Source organism: Anolis sagrei, chromosome 1 (assembly GCF_037176765.1).
Source record: "Anolis sagrei isolate rAnoSag1 chromosome 1, rAnoSag1.mat, whole genome shotgun sequence".
NCBI classification, from domain to species: domain Eukaryota; kingdom Metazoa; phylum Chordata; class Lepidosauria; order Squamata; family Dactyloidae; genus Anolis; species Anolis sagrei.
Genome location: NC_090021.1, coordinates 288,753,860 through 288,769,676, shown reverse-complemented (window position 1 = coordinate 288,769,676; position 15,817 = coordinate 288,753,860). Strand labels below are relative to the sequence as shown.

The following is a 15,817-nucleotide window of genomic DNA, read 5'->3' as shown; positions in this document are numbered from 1 at the left end:
GGCAGGATGCAAGAATAAAGTTGTTGTTGTTGTTATTATTATTATTATTATTATTAAATATAGCATTTATGTTATACTTTGAAAATCAATGAAAAACATCTACAGCTAACCCTCCACATTCACTGCGGTTAGGGGACAGGACCCTCGTGAAAGTGAAAAAACAAATAATGAAATTGCCATTTGTTAAACCTGAGGACCCTCCTCTAGGAATTTCTAGGTCTTCCAGCATGTCTCTGTAGCCAACTTCTACTGGAAACTGAAATTAGAATCGCTTTGGAGGACCTAGGGATTCTAGAGAAATGTTTTCTATACAAACCTCTTAAGTCCTCCGGTATGACTGGAAGAAGTTGAGTATAGAGTCACACTGGAGGATGTAGTGATTTCTAGACAGCACATTTTTAATCAAATCCATAAGAAAATCAAATCTTCAAAGACAAAACTGCAAACGTGGAGTGACAACAGTATTGCATTTGGAAAGTAAACATACAGTTATCTTCGTTACTTCTTGAGTCTTATAAAATGTTGTACACAGAATGGATGTCAAAGATTTAAAATAAATTGATGGTCAGGTGAATAGTACATCTTTTTTTTTCTTTTCTTTTTTTTTTGCTGACAGTCCAGAGATCCCGCTGTCCAAGCTGCTATCATTGCCCAGCTAAATGCAAAATATGGATCTGGTATATTGCCAGATGCTCCAAAGGACATGACCAAGGCAAGTTCCTTAAACCGGCTGTTGTATGTGCTTTCTTTCTCATAATTATAAGTAATGAATTCCAGTTTCCACAACTGTAACTTCATGAAATTGTATCTCTTATTTTTGAGGATAAAATGGGGAGGGGGATATTTAGGACATGAAGACTTTTCTCTAGGCATTTGGACACAATTGCTAGTAAAATATAGTTTCTCATCTTACTCTCCCCCCCTCCCCCCCCAAAAAAAAAACCTGGGCTCTTTTCCATGTCATTTGAAGATTTCTTCTCTTTCAGAGTCAGAGCAAAGACAAAGATGTGAATTCAAAATCAGCCAGTGACCTCTCAGAGGACCTCTTCAAAGTACATGATTTTGATGTAAAGATTGATCTCCAGGTTCCCAGCTCAGGTAGGTTCTGCTGCTGAGGGGATTAAAAGTCAAGAAAATCGGGAGTTTCTGCCGTCATCTTAGACATTTTTTATGTGATATATCCATACCTCCTAACATTATCTGAGATTATCCGTCCTCATCAGTATTTGGTGGGTTGTCTTTCTTATCTCTGCTTTCGTTGGAGATCAGCTTGAGATTCTTGAAGCTGATGGGTTCACTGATGATTTAGAGAGGATTGTGGGATTTCCTGGGGCTCAAAGTGAGGAAGATTCAAGATATGGAAATGATGCTTCTGAGAAATCTGACTTGGAAAATGCAGGCCTTCAAAGTCAGTCAGAGGATCCAGAAACTGTAACATTAGATAAGGAGTTGGCAGAAGAGATAAGTGATACAGAAGGCTCTCATTAGAAAACACCTGGAGTTATGGAGATCAACAAATGTCTTCATTTACAGATCAGAACTGAAAATAGGCATCGTAGGTCCAAGTGATTATGTGGGGAAGTTGAGAGATTTTGTGGGGAAAAACATGACTTCATAGGTGCTTATTAATTAGCAAGTTCTTTACCAAAGAGTTAATTCAGGCAACATAGTGTTCAAGTCAGAAGCTAGACCTGAATTCTCTGGTTCTTGTTTCAAGTCAAGCCTTTGGTTTTGGATTTTAGATTCCTGAAAGTATTATATGCTCTTATTCTTACATATTCCTTCTCAAGTTTATTAAGTATACCTTTTGCTTTTGGACTTACGCTGTACTTGTGACTTTTTGGCTATTCCTGGACAGTGTTACCTTGGAATCTGCATGAGACATTTGGATTACTGTTTGAATTATCATCTGTTGCTACACCTTTTTGGATTATACATTTACTTTTTTATTCCTGTTTTTTGCCTATATTTTAATGTGTTTCTACACTAAACTGTTTGCTTACATTTTGGACTCTTGTGTGATACTGTGGTGATGGGGGTTCCCAGGCCTAGAGTGCTACAGCTTTATTGCCTTTCTTTGCATCTTAGAAAGTAGGGATTTATTTCCTAGATCGGCCTTCTGCTATGTTTCTTTTGCCTTTTTCTTACCTTATGGCACTAAATTCATGACCAACAGGGTCTTCTGTAGATGGCTTGCAGCAGTTACATCTTGCCTTCAGCCCTGTGGTTTGAAGAGAGCTATGAACCTGCTGAGTGGTGATGACATGTGTGTCTGTGCCTTGTCTTCCCACAGAGTCCAAAACACTGGCCATCTCCTCCAAGGCTCCCCCTGCAAAAGATGGTGCTCCTCGACGATCGCTGAATTTGGAGGACTACAAAAAGCGGCGGGGCCTCATTTGAGCCCCTTCTCCCTGCTTCTGATCCTGCATGCTACAAGATTTATTTTCTTCCCTCCCTCTTCCATTTGCCCTTCTGAATTGGAGCAGCACTAGAGTTGGGAAGAGACTCTTTAAATAGTGCCAGCCATCTGTAATATAAACCATTGACTCTTCACTGTATAGACCTCCCTTTTTGCCCTTTCTTCTTGCCACCCACAAATATGGATCTGTGCTATTTTTAGGGGGGGTGTTTTTTTAAATGCAGCTGTTTGGGGTTGGCTGTGTGTATTCAGTGTTAACCCGGCGTCCGGATTTCTGCAGGAACCTATTGGTGGCAGATGCAGTGTTGGCACTTGGCTGTCTCACCACCACACGCAAGGCAAGTCGAAGCAGTGGCACAAGACCTCTTGTGAAGGTCACCTGCACTTTCCCCCCTCTCCTCTGTCTCCCTGGCTCCTGGCTCTGGAGAAGGGCATATTTACAAACTGGTTTAGTTGGAAGTGTACATTTTTGTGGGGATGGGTGGGTTGTGGCAATTTTTTCCAGATAGTTTTTTTTAATCATTTTTAACTGGCAGTAAATTTGTATCTGTCTATCACAGTTCTTTAAAGCTGTCTTGGATTTCTACCAGCTACATTTTAGCATCTGAAACAGCAGGGGAAATTTAGTAAATGTTTTTTTTTAACAACGAAAGCCTGGCTGACATTTACTATGTAACCTCTCACATCTCTATTTCATCTTCTCTCTTCTCCCCCTTGCCTTTGTAAAACAGTAAGACTCATGCCCTTGAATTCCCATCTGCAGGTAGGTAAAACCAGTTCATCCTCCTTGACTGCAACTTAGATCTTTCTCCCCTGCCTCAAAAGTATCTATGGAATACTTTATTTTGTTCTGTCTCCTTGTCGCCTGATCTTTTTCAGACTTAAACTTTATTATTATTATTATAATTATGATTTTCCTCCTATTTTAATTTCCAGTTTATGGAATCTTATTTTTCCAAATGGGAAGGATACAGTAGTAATAACAAACTGTAAAAGAGCAGTTGTTTGACCTATATGTAACTGGTACAACATGTGCAGTGCAACCCTAGCACAAGGATTGTATGTATGGAATGTTTGAATAGGAACAAGATGACTGCTTGATAATCACTCAGGTGTAAAGATCGAAATGTAAATAAATGGCATTTTATCAAAGAGCTCTTCGAAATGAGCTGCAGTGGATTATAATGAACTGAGAATGGCATACAGCGGTAACGCACGAGGTAACTGTAGTGCTGGTGCTGGAAAGTGCTGGCTCTAGTTCAGGAAAAACCTCTCTTCTAAAAAGAGCAAGCCCACAAAATCTTTGCTTACATCTGAATAGGAGTTTGCATTTTTTTGGCTGTGATCTTTGGGATCCCTCTTGATGCTTTATCCCTTTTCTTCCTTACTTCCTTTTTTAAAACTAAGGAGACATAACTGTATAAAACCTGGTGAAATGAAAAGGGGGAAGGGGATGTCCCCCTCCTGAAGTGGGTTTTTGTCAAGTTGTGTGAACTGTGTGGCTTTATTTACTGGATAGTCCACAGCTTTGTGGACTGTTTTGTAAATGTGTAATCATTTTTGTTTTCTGCATTTTTCTTTTTCTAGCTACTTTTCTCAGACTTTTGCGGACTTTTATTTACACATGTACTTCTTAAGTGAATTTCTAGATTCTACCAGTATATAGCTGTTTGGGAGCCATCATGATATCCTTTGTAGATATGCATCTCTATCACTTGATTTTTGCAAGCAACTTAATCTGTAGTAGCCAGTCTCTCCAGTACCAACATTTCTAATGTACAAAATTTTAACCATCAATCCCTTTCACGGCTGTGATTGCCCACCAATTTCTATAAAGCTGTGACATAGGAGCAAGGAAAGAGTAAGCAGAGTTTAACTAATGGTCTAATGATCCCACCTAATTATATCATGGCAGGCTACAACAGATGTTTGCAACAGAGGTACACATCCCGATACTGAACTCCATAATCAAAGTACTGAAAACCTCCTTAAATTGTAAATAGGTATCAGTTTCCCCCTTTCTGATTGGATTAGAGGAGATGATTAAATAAGAAAATGGAAACCTATTATGGACAAAAGTGACTGAGATAGCTCTCATGTATCTTCTGCTTTGAGTAGAAGTAATAGACGAATCTTAGTCCACCACCTTTTTTCACGGAGAAAAATGCATTGAGAGAGTATTTTTTTCTCAAATAGCTATGGAATTAATTGTGTATGAAGGTGTAACATTTTCTCCTCTGTAAATGCATGTGACAGTGAGTGATGACAACACAGGCTCATTGGGAGGGATGGGTTTATTTGCTTTAATTCATTGATGTCTTGGCAGCATTTGTTACAAATGTATAGACTTCTATAAATAAACTTTGGTTGGTTTTAATAAAGCTGCTTATGTTGAATTCTTTGCTTCTAGAAACATGCAATTGATATTTTTTCCTTGAACTACACAACGGACTGTTTTCTTGGATGACAGAGGTATACACTGGCAAAATCTGGAAAGTACCATGGGGTAGATTGTGAAAGATGGAAAGCAATAAGGAAGAAACTAAACTATTTCCCTGTATTTTCTTACCTGAATTGTCTACATTATGAATCAGTTCCTGTTACTCATCAGTCGATAATCCTAAATTAAATCCAGTTCACTTTTATGTATTTACAGAGTGGGAACAAAATTGCTTATACGGTATTTACTGGGATTTGGACTCCCCTATCCTGTCCCCTACACTCAGCCTCAGAGGAAAGTAAAATAACAACAATAATAAAACTTTATTTATATTCCACCCTATGAGAGGTGGATTCCAAACATAAAAAGCAAAGATTCAGTACCCAAACATGGCAACAATACACTCATAATAATGCAAATTGACAACCCAACATATAAAAAATATGCCTTAACAACTAAAATTAAATTAAAAACGCAACCTGTTATATCAGATAAAAGACAAAACATCGAACAGAAGCATCAATTTCCCAGTTCCTTGGGGGCAAATGGATTGATCATTGCTCAAGATGTCCATTGAGCATTATATAGCATTAGTACTGTTCTCTGTGGATTTCTTATTCTTCAGGAATTTATTGGGTTCCCCATGAGGAGTAATCAACCTGAAATATCTCACTCTTGGTATATGTATGAACAATGGTGGATTGACATCCATGTGAGCATTCTTTAACAGGGCATGTTTTTATTAGTGTCATTACTAGCGGTGATGATACGATCCAGCAAAAACTTTCCATAGACAAGAGAAGAGAGTGAGATTACCTGTGCCTGCCCTTGAACTCTGCTCTTCATACAGAGACCACTAACATTGTGGTGTTTGATTTGAAAAGGGGGGCTTTGGGATCAACAGCTGGTTCACCCATGAAAGCAAGAGGTTTTACAGGCACTTGGCTGTCAAAAAGCCTGAATTCTTTTACACTCTAATAGCGTCAGAATTAGAGCTAAAGAGATTTTTCAACTGACAGTGATACTAGGAGTCAGTGAATTGCCTTCTTCATGTACTTATAACTCATGCATAAGTTGAGAACAGGCTTTGAAGTCATAATTATGGATTCCACAGTGACCCATGAATAAGTTGAGGGAAAAGCCCCTGGCCGCTGCCATTTCGCCACCCAAGCATTCAAAATGTGGCACCACAGCAGAGAGACTTGAGAAGATCAGTGTTTCTTTTAATTTTTCCCAGCACAGACTGATCTCTTATTCCAACTCAGAGAAAGGAACGGTCCCCTTTTTTATGATGGTGATAACAATAAAGGGGTGTTTTTTTGGGGGGGGGGGATTCAAAAGCATTTTCATTTATTGCTTATCAAGAATTCTTTGATGGCAAAGGACCTTTTCCTTTCTATGTCACAAGCTTCTGTTATTTTAACTTTGCTTGATACTGACTTTCAAAATAAGCCATGTTATCTTCCTCAGGTCGCCTTAAACTGGTGACTTGCATTGCTGTACTTGTTCCACCATCTGTTAACTGTGACTGTGCTTGAGCAGAACTGGAAGGTCCTTACAATGCTCTTAAAAAGGGATGATCCATATTGGTTATAATATAATAATAAAGGGGTGTTGTGTAGTTTTGTTCTAGCAGCATGTTTTGCCTGCATCTGCGGCTGCTATCCACAGAGAATCCTCTGAAGATGCCAGCCACATGCGGGTGAAATGTCAGAAAAAAGTACTGCTAGAACACAAACATACAGCCATGCAACACCCCATTGATTCCAGCTGTGAAAGTCTTTGACAATACAAGAAGAAAAATGATGAATTTATTGCTCACCTCTCCTTGCAGCTCAAGGTCATTAATACAAGAGATAAAATATTATTAAAAGACTTGCAACACGATAGAGTTAAAATCCACTGATGAAATGCAGATTAAAATTCACAACTTAAAATTGTCCAGTCTACAAGAGATAAGTCTTCAATTTTGTCTTGAATTCCAACAGCTGATCTAGCTGATACGAATTAAAGTCCAGTACTCATACTGAGACATTGGTAGGTCGACCCAGGGTTTGCTTTTTTAACATAAATTTCCAGATTTATACATGACTATATAGCAGCCATGGGCAAACTTCTTTGCCTTGTGGCTGCACTGCAGACCCAACCAGGAGGGCCGGGCCAGGAGAAAGGGGCCGGGCACATGCTGGGTGGGGAAGGCCCAGGAGAGGGTGAGGCCAGGATAGGGCAGGGCTTGACCTAGGTCATCCTCAGGTTGTCCTCCCAGCATAAGGATGCAGCTGCTCACCCCATCCTCTGCCAGGAGGAAGGCAGGACACACGGCAGCTGCCCCAATCTTCCTTCGTGATCCTCCACCTCCGGCTGTCCTCTTGGCATTATGCTGGGAAGAGGGTGAGACAAGTGGTGGCTAAGAGTGCTCCAGAGGGCTCTTAGTTGCCGTGTGGCCATTCTCCTGGCATAAAGATGGGGTTGCATTGTCCTTATGCCAGGAGGAGGGTGAGATACATGGTGGATGAGAGCACTCCAGAGGTCTCTCAGCTCATCTTTGTGGGCCGCCGTGTTCTGCCAAGAGGACAGGGAAAATGATGAGGGCCTGAGGTAAGCATCCAGGGGGCCACATTTGGCCCCTGGGCCTTCGTTTGCCCATGCCTGCTATATAGGGTAAACAAAAACTTTATTTCAAAAGCAAACTCTTAAGATTGTTTAATAAGGACTTGGATTAATAAGTGGGATAGTATCCCCTTCGTGCTCTGAGATTTCAAGTTCTTTTTTCTGTTGAATATATTTTTGAGGATTTTGAAATTAATTTGATGAAATCACATTGTGGTTGGAGAGTAGATTGTTTATTTAATAGTAATAAAAAATAAGATTAAAGTTGGGCTGCATCATTGTATTTATGGAATGAGCCAGCATCCCCCCCCCCCAAAAAAAACAGATATAGTGAGAGTTGTTCTTCAAAAACATCTGAAGAACTACAGACTCTCCATTCCTTATTATGTGGCAATAATTGAAGCAATTTGGAGCTATAAGGTCATATAGCTTTCTTTCTATTGAGATTATTGTGATAATCTGTCTCTATCCAGTTCTTCCCATCTGTATTGGATATTGATGTGTAACAGAACCTTCTCTTTTCCGGTTAAAAGCAAAATGCTCTTTTCACGCCATCTTCTCGTGCTATGCTCAAATGCCCTTCTAAAACAGTGGTTCTCAACCTGTGAGTCCCCAGATGTTTTGGCCTCCAACTCCCAGAAATCTTAACAGCTGGTAAACTGGTTGAGATTTCTGGGAGTTGTAGGCCAAAACACCTGGGGACCCACAGATTGAGAGGCACTGTTCTAAAATAAATTTACTTTGAAAGAAGGAAATTGAAAGTACTTTCAATTTTGTTTGTGGTTAAAGGATTAAACCACATCATTAAAGAAGTATTGCCTCAGAGGCTGAGAAATATTTTCTCTAGGTATTAATTCCTCTTTCAGGGTTACCAATAGGAGAAAACCAGTTTGTTAGCAGGAGAAATTAGCGGTTTGGCAGTTGCAATGTGAAATCTGAGAAGAGGCATTTAAGTATTTGAAAATGTCATTTGATGATGCATGATTGTTTCAAGAACAGAGCTACAAATCAACCCTGAATGCTTCAACATACAACAAACACTTCAAATTCAAATCCAACAGCAAGGAGAAAGCTGATTTCAAAGATAGCAGAAACAGCAGGTAACATTATTAGCTGAATCAACAATAGAGGTGCCAGTAGATGTGTATTTACAAGGATTCTGATGAGAGGGGAGAGCTTGCTTTGATCCTCAAGAGGCATAAGAATTGTGACTTCTGCTTCTCCTGTATGTCTGCGCAGGCAAAAAAAAAAAAAACAAAACAAAAAACTTCACATCCAGTGAAGCAGACACCAGGCATCTGTGAAGGTTTCTAAAATGCCAGAAGCATGCATGAAACTTAATTCTGGAGGACTACAGACTGCTCCAGTGAAATGGAAGAGATGTTAACATATCTTGTTTTGTTTCTGCAGTTGCGAGAACCTAATCCTTCCATTGTGGGTGGTCTATTCTGTGTGGTTTGTCATAGAGCAAAGTCTGATTGCTGTCTGAGATGTAAGAGGGAACGAGAGAACGGGCCTTTTCAGTGGCTGCCCCTTGACTCTGGAACTCCCTGCCCAGGAAAGCCAGAATGGCCCCCACCCTACTGTCCTTCTGGCTGCAAGCTGAAACCTTTTTATTCTGAAAGGCTATACAAGAAGAAGTTTTTAAAGTTTTTGTGTGAATTGAGGTCCAAAACACCTGGAGGGCCAAAGTTTGCCCACGCCTGATCTAGGGTGACTGTGAGATGGATGATTTGGTAGGAAGTGTGAACTGCTGAAAGATAGTTTCTAAATACAGGGGTCTCTCTTGAATCTCTGGAGAATAAGAGAAAACAAGGTGATGCACTCCTCTTAGCTCTGGTGAGGGTGCCAACAAAGTTGTATGAGGGAAAAAGAGGATGAGGGAGGAAGGGAACTCTGAGTTTTGAATCTGAGCTCAACTACAGGTCAGAAGCACTTCTGGTGTATCAGGTACTTTCCTCCACCTGAAGATTATTATTAATTTTATTATTTTTATTATTTAAAGCATTTATATTCTGCCCTTCTCACCCTGAAGAGGACTCAGGATGGAGTGCAACATAGATACAATGCCAGAATAAAAATAAACTATAAATATACACAAAATTTAAGATTATTGTATGACTGAAGACATTTCTGTTGCTTAGTAAAAGTGCCATGCTGTTTTGCCTTTATTCAGGGACACTCATATGGTTCAGAAAATGCCTGGGTTTGCCCTTGCATAGGTCTCAAGGCAGGGAGAGCCATAACAAGCTCCACTTGGAACACAGTGAGCCACGTTAGAGAAGTGGTGGGGAATTTCTGCCCCAGGGCCCATATATGGCCCTCAAGATAATTTGATTTGGTCTCAAATACGAATCAAGTACTAACTTGAATTCGGTGCCTTTAACAATCCTTGCAAAAACTGTATCTCAGATGAAGATTGAGGAAATTACAGTACACATAAAAGACCTTAAGAACAGATGAAATGAGAATTGAACATGTTTCAAATTCAAGATGCAGGATTAGTACAGCAATCAAAGCAAAATAATTTGCACCCAAGACCATGCAGCTGTGGCACTGTGAGTGGAGGAGCACCCTTGATGGCCTCCCTGGATGGACCAGAGTTTAAACTGCCTAGGTGTGTGTGTCTGTTGAGGTAGTTCACATGGGGAGGGGAGGGCCAAAGATTTTATAAGCCCTAGCTACCTACCTTTTGCCTTCTTTCTGTTCTTTTCAAGGCTGGATCATGAGAAGTGCTGCATCCCTCCACAGGAGCCCAGGCTGTGATATCTGTGGATCCTTTTTACCTGGTATGTTGGATTAAGTGTTGGTACGGGGTTGAAGGTGGACTGTGGGCAGCACTATAGGAGGTGGGAGGCAGGTTGCAATTTTTGAACTAGACCTTTCCATCCTTTCTCCCTCTCCTTCCTGCTCCAATGTCTGTCAGGTGTTCTCTCTATAATGTTGGCTGTTTCTGCCTGTGACGATTCTGACATGGATTTTCCAACAGGGCACAACGAAGGCCAGGAAATGTTCCGCCCATGGGCTGTATAAGACCCATAAAATAATTTGGTGTGGCCCAGCACAGGGAAGGGCACCTGCTCCAGCCTGCTCACTCAACGGATCCTGTTGCTCCTGTGAGCTGACACACTGACTCTTCTGTAAGCCAAGTTCCACTTACTAGTCAGACCAGAGCCAGCTTGTTCTACATCTTCCACTCTTGTTTTTGCCTACTGAACTGAAGCCTGTAAGCTTGTGTGCATGCAGGAATTTCCCTGTGCCATGAGGTCTTTGGAAGTTTTGTTTGGTATGTAAGATATAATATATATATATATATAATATATAATTGTATAACTTATTTATTTATAATTAATTAATGAATAACTCTATGACCTGCAAATTATGCTATACATATTCAAATGGCCCTTTGCAGAAAAAAAAGTTCCCCACCCCTGCACTAGAGCCACTATTTTGAATGACTTGAAGTGACCTCTATCATTTTCAGTCATCTTTAGACACACTCTTGGACCCCCCCCCCCATTTTTTCAGGCTAGCCCTCTGAAATAGTATTTTAAAGCCAAAACTAGTCTATTTTTTCACACTAAAACTTTTCTGGATTTTGTGGTATTATCTGGAACAGGGGTATTGCAGATTGGAAGCACTAGGAGTTACCAAGAAACCCCAAAAGTCTACATATAGTCCACAAGTGCACAGCTCCTACACCCTCCTTTGTAAGTTTGGTCAGAAATTGAGACAAGAAAAGTGGTTCCTTTGTTTTGTGTTTCTCTTCTTTTCTGATGAGGGAATGCACCAGCCGCTTAAAATGTTCTGAAACAGCGTGGAGTGGGTGCCTTAAGGCATAAGCAGGATTAATCACTGCTAGTACTACCTGCCACTGCCATTTACCTAGCATATTTGGTGGTAGCTATGTGCTATATTTTGAACAGTATTTAAATTGATTATATGTTATTGTTTTTAAGATTGTAATGCATAATATATTTTATTTTATATGTTTTTATGTTGTAATGCAGCATTGAATTATTGCCAATTTGGAAGCTGCTTTCAGTCCCCTTCAGGGCTGAGATAGAGTGGTGTAAAAGCAGAAGGAGCAGTAACTACTGCTGACTTGTACAACACCCCTTGGATAGCATTTCTTCCTTCTACCATTGCCAATTATATCTCTCCTTTGATCTTGTTTGTGGAAGCTAGAAGCAGTAGTTGTTGCTCGACTTTATGGATATGCTTTAGAACTCTACTTGGAAAACCCAAAAGACATTTTTTTTTGCTACTGTAGGCTGCACTAGGCTTATAAAAAAGAGGTGGCACATAGTTTAATTCCAGTTTTTAACATTTGGGAGGTTTGGCCTGAGTGGGAGCAGTCAACCTCCCAAAACATGAAGCCATCTTTCCTAGAATAATATGGATGCAGGTAAAAGTATATGTTTTCTGTTTAGTCATCATTGCTTTGGAACATCTAGAAAGCATTGAGGATCATGTGTGTGCTGCTGTGATCCTATCTGTGGTGATTTCATTCAGAGCTTTTCTCTGCCCATTTGGAATTTCTCGCAAGTTTCACAGTTATCAGGTACCAGAATTGTTTGGGGGATTGTATAGATCACAGTTTGTGAACTTTTACAATAGATGTTTATTTGGACATCATAAAGGGCTACTGATGGGGGGAAAAACTTTACCAAAGATTCTCAGTCAAACTTAGTAATCATGAGATGAGAGGACGAATTTTCTCAAGAAAGTTTAATTATTTTTAAGAGATGCATCCCGAGCTGTAATATACAGTACTAATATGTATGCATTTATATCTGTAATGTGAACAGGGCAGTTGTTAAAGACACAGTGGCATTCTTCTCTTGGTGTGATATATATCGTCCTGTTTATAACAGCCTGGTTATGTTATTCCAATTGTCTAGGATTTTTCATAAAGACCACAACATTTGTTTTTTGGAAAAACAACAGGAACCACCTTCTTGAAAAATTGTTCATTTTCCTCCTCTTCATTATTCTTCTTGGATCTTTTTTTCATGAGATTGTTCCTATTTGGAAGACGAAAATGACTGGTAAGGGGCAGAGTCTAGCAATGTGAGATAGCAAAATTTAAAACATTTAAAAACATTTACTAAAAAAGAATGTTAAGATGTGTCAAAGAAGAACTTTTACAATTATACATGTTGTTCTGGGGAAGGAAAGACTGGGAATGAAGGGAAAATGGGGGGCGGGGGACGGGTTGGAATTTATGTCTATACTTCTATCCTGATCAATCATGGGAAAGTATGAGTACAAAGAAGTGCTCAGTGACAATTGTGAAATGTAGAAATGTAGAAACTACAAGAAACTTTGGTCAGTAAATCACATTAGAAAAGAAAAGTGAAAGTAATTCTGATTTATACATAGAAAGCCAAATACAACTTATTTCCAAGTGATCATTGGATCACTTTTCGACAAGCCAGTCAATCTGCAAAAATGCCCAAGGCCACAAAAAAGGCTACATTAAAACATCTTTAAAAGTGCCAGAGATACATTCTATTATAAAGTCTGATTATTCTGGTGGCATTTATAGTATTCAGTAGATACTCATTAACCATGATATTGTTTGCAGACAATAACATCTCTAGAATTCTAGCTTACTGTATATACTCGAGTATAAGCTGACCCAAATATAACCCAAGCCACCTAATTTTCCCACAAAACTGGGAAAAATGTATTGACTCAGATATAAGATGAGGGTGGTAAATGCAGGAGCCACTGGTAAATTTCAAAATAAAAATAGGTACCAATATAATTACATTAATTGAGGCATCAGTAGGTTAAATGTTTTTGAATATTTATGTAAAACTGTAATAATAATAATAATAATAATAATAATAATAATAATAAATTTTATTTGTACCCCGCTCCAACTCCACAATGGGGACTCAGTGCGGCTTACATGATGCCAAGCCCAAAACAACAATTACATAAAATAAAACAAAACCGAAAATGCAAATAATAAACAATAATAACGCAAGTACATAAAACAAAAGACAACATAGCAATATAAAATTACAATAAACACAATCACAATAACATGGGCGAACTACATGTAATGGATAAAAGAAAACTGGGTAAAAACAGATTAAAAACTGTAATTAACTGTAATTTAAGATAAGACTGTCCAACTCTGATTAAATCATTATTCTAACCTTCTTCAATGCAAATGTGCTTACATATCCTTCCAATAATAATAGAGAGTAAAATAATAAATGTAATAATAACAGTAATAATAGAGTAAAATAATACATGTAATAATAATAATAATAATAGAGTAAAATAATAAATGTAATAAAAATAATAATAGAGTAAAATAATGTAAATGTAATAATAATAATAATAAATAGAGTAAAATAATAAATAACTTTGACTCGAGTATAAGCTGAGGGCAGACATGTAGCCGGGGGGGGGGGGGGGCTTGAGGGGCTTCAGCCTTCCCCCCCCCCCCAAATTCTCATGGTGGTTTGCGAAAAGGCCTTACTGGTGCATTATTTAAACTGTTATATTTATTCATATCATGATCTGATCACCATACTCAATATATCCCATATGCATGGGGGTATTGGGATAATGATACAAAAGGTTTGCTAGGCTAGACCCTCTTTCACTCAGACTCAGTCCCCCCAAAACTCAGCCCCCCCCCAAAAACCCCCCTGAAAAAAATTCAGCCCCCCCCCCTCCAAAATCGAAATCCTGGCTACGGGCCTGGCTGAGGGGTTTGGTATGGTACTTTCTAAAAAGGAGTACTACTAAGTTTGTTTTTCTAGGATGATTCTATGTTCTATGGGTTTATTTCAGCCTTGAACTTTTCTTCTTGTTTAATTTTGTGTATCATATTTGTATTTTTAAAAAATATTGCATGTCTTGCTGACATTAATTTCTATACATGAAGAGGATTAAAATGCTGACAATAAATTCAAAAGTTACTGAATGTTAAAAACCCCACAAGCCTATATAGTTACTACTCCACTTATACCTCTGGCCCCATCTTGCCCAAAGAACATGTCCTTCTTCTAATTATGCCTCCCCCCAAAAATCTTTCTTCTAGATTTTGAAGACACTTGGCTAAAAAAGCAACGTAACCGTACAGACATCCTGAATAATACCTGCCTGAAGAAGAGTTTGTCAAGCTCAGAATGGCAATTGGAGCATGATGTTGCTTGGCAGCTTTTTGTTGATGAGAATCACAAATTTATTTACTGTGAAGTGCCGAAAGTCGGTTGTTCCAATTGGAAGAAAATCATTCTGCTCTTCACACTCAACCTAAGCAGGGATACAAGTGAAGTCAACCATGGGACAATCCACATAACAAAACTTCTGAAGAGGTTGACTACTTACCCTCCTGAACAGCAAATGGAGATTCTCACCACCTATACAAAAGTGATGTTCACCAGACATCCTCTAGAAAGATTGGTCTCAGCTTACAGAGACAAGTTCTTGCATTCTGAGCCCTACTACAGTATCACAGTGGCAAATAAGATCAAAGCATTCTCCAGAAAGGACACAAATTCCACAAAGAAAGTAACATTCCCTGAGTTTGTAAACTATCTGGTAACAAGGAATCCAAATGATATGGATGTACACTGGAAGCCCATGTTTTTGCTCTGTGATCCCTGTAACATCCACTATGACATCTTGGGGAAGTTAGAGACTTTGGCTGAAGATGCTGATCATGTCCTTAGGAGAATTGGAGCACCAGAGAGTCTCCATTTCCCAAATGGAAAAATTTATACTTCAGAGAAACGAACCAGCAAGGCTATCACCTCAAATTACCTCAAGCAATTGAGTTTTGACCAAGTACAGAAGGTCAAGGAGGTTTATCAGAAAGATTTCTCCTTGTTCAACTATTCTTGAAACTGACTTTTTCTGTAAGATACAATCATACCTCTGGAATTATCTCTGGAACTCAGGGTCTTCAGGAATAACATAAGGGATGTTGTATTGTAGTACTGTGACCGAATTCCCCAGTCAGAGACATTTGAATGCAATTTGAATGCAATCCTTTGAATACAATTTTCCTGCTTCTTGGCAGGGGGTTAGATTGGATAGCCCATGAGGTCTCTTCCAACTCTATGATTCTATGATTTAAAATATAAATGCTACATTCAGTCCATTCTAATCAATCTCGAATAGTATTTTGAAAATCAATCTTTTGTTGATTGTTTCCTCTCTGTTGTTTTGCTGTTGTAATTTTAGAGTTTTTTAAATATTGGTAGCCAGCTTTTGTTCATTTTCATGGTTTCCTCCTTTCTGTTGAAATTGTCCACATGCTTGTGGATTTCAATGGCTTCTCTGTGTAGTCTTTGCCCCAGACACTGCCAGGCCAT

The 15,817-nt window shown here is 39.0% G+C and overlaps 2 protein-coding genes across 2 annotated transcripts in view; both read left to right on the top strand.

Annotated features, from left to right (window-relative positions):
- Nucleotides 1–4,800, top strand: part of RTF1 (RTF1 homolog, Paf1/RNA polymerase II complex component) — a 33,187-nt gene extending 28,387 nt beyond the window's left edge. Inside the window, exons 16-18 of the mRNA XM_060760665.2 lie at nt 617–712; nt 987–1,098; nt 2,294–4,800. Of these exons, the coding sequence (XP_060616648.1) occupies nt 617–712; nt 987–1,098; nt 2,294–2,400 (315 nt within the window). The 3' untranslated portion in view covers nt 2,401–4,800. The remainder of the gene's footprint in view (nt 1–616; nt 713–986; nt 1,099–2,293) is intronic.
- A 2,163-nt stretch (nt 4,801–6,963) lies between these two features.
- LOC132767825 (carbohydrate sulfotransferase 8-like) lies at nt 6,964–15,344 on the top strand. The gene is made up of 3 exons (XM_067467694.1): nt 6,964–7,069; nt 12,374–12,520; nt 14,539–15,344. The coding sequence occupies exons 1-3, from the start codon at nt 6,964–6,966 to the stop codon at nt 15,342–15,344; spliced, it is 1,059 nt and encodes a 352-aa protein (XP_067323795.1).
- Nucleotides 15,345–15,817: the final 473 nt, after the last annotated feature.